Source organism: Rhea americana, unplaced genomic scaffold (assembly GCF_003343005.1).
Source record: "Rhea americana isolate MKP2758 unplaced genomic scaffold, rheAme1 scaffold_13, whole genome shotgun sequence".
Lineage (NCBI taxonomy): Eukaryota > Metazoa > Chordata > Aves > Rheiformes > Rheidae > Rhea > Rhea americana.
In genome coordinates this window covers 4,090,179-4,095,959 of record NW_028185372.1, presented here as the reverse complement: position 1 = coordinate 4,095,959, position 5,781 = coordinate 4,090,179, and the positions used below count along the sequence as shown (strand labels likewise).

Here is a 5,781-nt window from a genome sequence, read left to right as displayed (position 1 = left end):
AAGCCAATGAGTGAAAAATAACAGAGTACTGAGAAAGATATGATGTCAGCAAGCTAAATGTGGTTTTATATTATAGTAGTATTTTTTTTTCTTAAAGGAAATATTGTAGGATGAACTTTTTTTTAAATAGATTGTGTTTTATCCTGATCATTCAACCCTGCTATAAAAATCATGTTAGTAACAGATTTCTGTGCAAAAGCTGATGCTAGAATTATGATTTGTTTTTATCTGCAATTTCAAATAATTTGGAGTTAATAAGTAATAAACAACTTTATTCTAGTGAACAAATATGCTAAGACTTTTTTGAAGGAGTGTTTTTATACTATTGGCACAATAATTTGCGTTTGCAGCTCCTGATGAGATCAGGAAAGGTTATTAGGATTCAGTACCACTCAAAATCAGGCCAGATAGAACTGCTAGCTTGCTATAAATAAACATAATGAAATAAGCATGCAGATGTTTGTGTAGCTGAAAAGAATAGTTTGGGGTTGGAAACCAGGGATTCATCAGGCTTGAATTGCGGGAGGTCCCTGAGGTCACCAGTCCTTAGCCAGCATCTTCCGCTGAACCAGTTCTGAGGTGGCGTAACAGGCTGACGAGGCATACGGCTCCCAAGATACCTGCTCAGCATTGGCAGAGTATTCTGAAGCTTCCAAGATGAGCTCTTCTTTCTGTACATGAAGGAATAATAAGGAAATGTCTTGCTTAGAATGATCTGTAAGAAGTAACARCTCTGTGGTATTATGTTGTAGAATAGTCTTTGGTAAGCACATTCAGCCCTTATCAAACTCTATGCTGTTGGCATAGACTGATACTGAGTTAAAAGGCTCTACTGGGATTTAAAGCGGTGGACTCAAGGGGCTTTCAGACTTGATGACTCCCTGTTTTTCAAGCCCAGATTGTGCCTTTATTACATTAGCAATTTTCTGCTTATTTAGTCATGTTTCTTTAGAGCAAACATTCTGTTTGGGCCTGCTTCTGAGTGGTGCTGAGCTCTCACTGCCTTTATGTTCAGTAGGCAGTGTGACACCTCAGCACCTCTTGGGATCAGCCCCTTCCTGGAGCAACTCATGGTACACACAAATGACAGCTGTTAGCGTCAAATGTGCAGACATTAAATGTAATGTAATATGCTCATTCAAATGTAAAACACTTGAAATTTTGATGGCAACAAAAACTGTGACAGCAGAAAAACAATAATCTCCTCTGGTAATTGTCTGCTGTTATGATTTTCAGAATACAGATTTGAATGGTAGCATCTTTGCCCTACAGTTTTTGTCTTTACTTCAATGGAACCATTCCTGGGTGAGGGATGTTACTTCCGGATGGCAGAAATAGTCCACATTAAGTGAGGCACACATCCACTTTGAGTTGGAAATACTGAAACACTTCTGAAATTAATTCAAGAATGTTTGTACACACAGGGAGTTTCTCCAGCTCTTCTACACTTGTAGCTGTTATATCTATTTATTACCTCATTCCCCACAGAACTTTGAAAAATCAATGAACAGTTTCCATCCACCAAAAATATTTCATTAGCATTTGGTACAGTAAACATTCTTCATGAACTAAGCTTTTCTTCATAGTGGCTATTCTCATAAGGGCTGTTTATAAGTGATGATATACTGTGGCTGGAGGAAGGGTAACTTAGAAATCTCACATACAGGAAATGCAGACCTATACTTCTAAAAGAAGGAGGCTTTTGTGCTTGGAAAGGCAAATATATCTTTCTTTCATAAGTTAGCTTATACAATCATAGAACCAGTAAGGTTGGAAGGGACCTCTGGAGTACTATTCACTAAAAAAAATGGAGGTAAAGAGGCAGAAGGAATGCATTATGTGATATTTCACTGGGGCACTTCATCAGTTGGGAGCCAGGTACCTGTGAAGCTGTCTTTCATCCTGAACAAGTAAGATCATGTGGGTGTTTTTGTTGTGTTTTTTTTTTCTTCTTCCTGATCTTCGTCCTGAGACACCTATTTAAATAGGGCTGGGAACAGGTGATATTTTAAGTCTGGGTCAAGGTTCAACCAATTGTTAACCATTATTACTTTTCACTCCAAAGTCGTCTTTATTTTGTTCCTGTTTACACCTTCTTTCTTCATCCACTTTCCTATTTGAGCTTGCTATCTTTTATATTTTGTCTGCTGGATTTCTTATAATACCATTAATTGATTTGATTACTGTGTAGAACTAAAAGAATACAATACATAAATGTGTTCTGACATGAAAATGAATGTGAATAGAAGAAGGCAAGGAATAAAAATGAATTTAATATTTATTAGTTTGAGTTGGAAGTACTGAACTTCACATGTAGTGTCCCTTGCATTTGAGCTGATGGTCTATTCATATAATATACATGTTCTAAAACCCAGCTGACTCCTGTGTAGACCTACCATTGGCAGACAGCATCCCATTACCTGTTGTGTGGAGAGGAGAAGCAGAATTAACTTGGCTATTGAGCAAAGAGGAGAATCTATAATCTTTTATCGTCCTGTACGTTAACCTAAGCCACAGCCTATTTGAGTTCTGTTAATGCATCATCCTGTACACTGTATAATTAAGGAGCTACTTCACTTGCATTCACCTATCTCTTTTTCTGGCATCTGGGGCTTTCTAATAAGACCATGCAGTTAGTAGGGGAAAATACAGGTTCAGCTCTCCAAGTTTAATCTGTTTGCATTTGTAAATCAATAGCTCAGCTCTAAATAAATGAAGCTTATAAGCTGGATACCAGCTTCACCTGCATCTTGTATTCCTGCATCAGAGATTTTAATGGTGAGAGTGTCTACCTCTGAAATACTGTAAATATATCAATTTAAATAAAGACAGTGTCTCTAATGTTCAGTGGCACATAGCTGATAGAGGCAGAAGTGAACTGTGGGTTATCTTGCTATATCTGTATGCCAATCATTGTGTGTTTTTCCTTTCCTTTTTGCTAGGTTTCGCCAAAACTCATACCAATGAGGCAGATTTAAACGTGAAATACAGACTGGGCTTGACTTGCCAGAAGGCTTGTCTTGAAATGGGAGCTTGGTGAAGAGAAATTAATGTCTGTTTTGCAATTTTACTTTACTTTTTTTTAAGGGCTTTGTAAGTAGTTTCCAGGTAGTGAGGCTGTGACTAGTAGCTTCAATTGTATTTTTACTTATGTAACTTTATCAACTTTAATGGAATATTGAATTTATTCCCTAAATTTTGAATAACATTGTACTAAAATGTTAGTGAACAATGTCAAAAAAATGCCTTGTAGTCTCTCTGCCAAAGACTACGTTTTTTTAAACAGATTCAGAAAATGCCTGTGCAAACTTATAATTGCCTATGCTTTTGCTAATGTCATTAAATCTACAAATCACTCCTTTGCCCTGGAACTACAGCACTTAATATGTTAATTGGTCTGTAAAATTGTGAGTTCTTCTGGAGTGGTATATAGCAGATGTATGCAGCTGTATAGAGGCAGCATGAATATGGACTTCTCTTTTCTGGACCTTTTAATGAGTCAATGACAAAACTGTTTATATCCATGGAAGCTAGGTTCTTAACCTTGAATGTATCTGCTGTTTCCACGTTGTCTGTGTGCTGGCATTAAGAAGCCTAGTCTTCCCAAAGTCCAGCTCTGACTGCTTCTATTTAAATGGTACAAGTTAGAAAGGGACTAGTTTTGAAGGAGGAAGATAAAAGGTCCCATCTCCGCCCAGACAACTGCTAGCTGCACAGTTGTCCCATGTGAATTGCTGTCACTCTCTAGATATAATCCTTCTCCTCCCCAGCCTCCATTCAAAGGCAAATGAAGATCATTTTTGAGAGGTCTGTCCTTCCAAAGTTAGAGAGGAACAGATGATGTGGGCACTTAGATTTGTTCCAAAGCAAATATGATTAGTTAAGTGTAAAAGCAATAAGTCTACACCACTTGCTGATCAAAGCATCAGCAAAATTAAAGTCTTTGGAACCCAGAGTCATGATAATTAGAATTCATGCTGTGAGACAATCAAAGTGAAAAGTCATTCTCTCATACTGGTTCTGATATATAGTAAAGAGCTCCCTTTTCCTGATCTTAATTATGAGGTGACTGGTTATTTGTGAGGTTTTAATTATGAGAATTCTTGTTCATCATCAATTAGAGGTCTAGCAGAAAGCACTCAAAATAGATGCTGTTTTTTAGAGTGGGAGGGGATATTATGTAGGGGGGGAAGAGAGAGTTGCTATTAACTTATCCAGATAAAAAGCTGTATATTTAAGTAAGTGAGGAAATCTTAAAGAAAATCAAGAAATAAAATGTTGGTCTGTTGCAATTACCTTTGTTACATTAATCTTAGTACTGAATAGTTAATTAGAGCATACATTTATCAGCACATGTAAGGTGCGGGAGGAGTATCTAAGGGTGGCAGCAGCTACATGTTTCTTCAATAGAATTATGCTTTGCTGGCATACGCACAGAAACCATAGTTGTCATTAAACTATGGCTATTAAAAAACTAATGACATGATAATGTCTAGGAGTTCGGTTCCTTGGTTTCCAGAGTAAAGAATTAGGAATTAAGAACTCCTGAGTTTCAGCTTTTCTGGTTCTCCATTTATTGCCTTGAGAAATGTACTCTCTGCCTCACTTCCTGTAGCTATGAAAGGAGATGTYTTGCTCCCTACCTCACAGGGATGTTGTGAGGATTAACCAGCTAAGGTCTGTACAACATTTTTTTTTCTCTTTAGCTTGGATATAACACTTGAGTGTGGAAGAGTACTTGAAGACTGTTATACATGCTGTATATTTAATTCTGTGTCTTCTCTTATTGTTGTCTTGCATTACACTGATACAGAAAGTCAATATGGTTCTGAAAACTGGGGAAGAAAGAAGAACAGACTCTCTCAATATACAACAGTGGTGCAAATATTTGCATGTCACACAAATTATTTATCTTAGGAACATTGTATTGTAGTAGGATATTGGTGTTACTATGAAAATGTCAGGTGTCCTCGCAAGCCAACTGCAAGAAGCTGTAACTCCCATTTTCCGTATAAGGGTTGTAAAGTAGAATTAGAAATTAAAACACTCCTAAAGGATTTCCCTTTCTGTGAAAGCAGGYGTGGTTCGTAGCTACTGAAGGGTGTGCTCTGAGCAGTAGTTGTGATGATCAGCATTTTGAGGATGAGAGATGATTGTTCCTCTTTCTCTTCCATGGCTGTAAGAGAAATGGTTTGCATGAAGGATGATTGTGAAATCACAGAGGTTATCCCCTGGTTGACAGCACTTCACAAGATGAGGACAGCTGGTACTGTGTCCTGAAAAGCTGATGATTCTGGCATATTATCATGTTGGACTTATTTTGCATTATATTTTATTGACTTTTTCCCCTGTGAAATAAAAAAAAAAAAAAATTTTATAAAATGTAATTATACTGTAAGCTCAGTGAACTTTATGTCAAAGTCCTTCTATGTATTTGCAAAATAATCAATTAAAAAAAGATTAAAAATCCCAGGTTGTGTCCAGTGTTACCCTTTTTGATGGTTTTCTGTTCTGCCATTAAGATCATCACACAATTAGCACATGTGCAGATGAGCATGTCACACCTCAACATGCAGAAAAACCTGAAGATCCTGGTGTAAGGTGGAGAGATTTGATAAAACAGAGCAAAGCTCAGATAGCTACTAGTTTTTTGATTTCTGCTTCTGTCCTTGATGTCTGTGTTGGGTCAATCTGAAATGTAATTATCATCACATTCATTTTCTTTAAAGACTTGCTTTTCAAACAGGTCATATAATGGGCTACAAGTATAGTTCTTTCAGA

At 37.0% G+C, this 5,781-nt stretch overlaps 1 protein-coding gene across 1 annotated transcript in view; it reads left to right on the top strand.

Moving 5' to 3' along the window:
• Positions 1–5,472, top strand: part of OXCT1 (3-oxoacid CoA-transferase 1) — a 73,275-nt gene extending 67,803 nt beyond the window's left edge. Inside the window, exon 16 of the mRNA XM_085326376.1 lies at positions 2,943–5,472. Coding sequence (XP_085182502.1) covers positions 2,943–2,978 — 36 coding nt within the window. The 3' untranslated portion in view covers positions 2,979–5,472. The remainder of the gene's footprint in view (positions 1–2,942) is intronic.
• Positions 5,473–5,781: the final 309 nt, after the last annotated feature.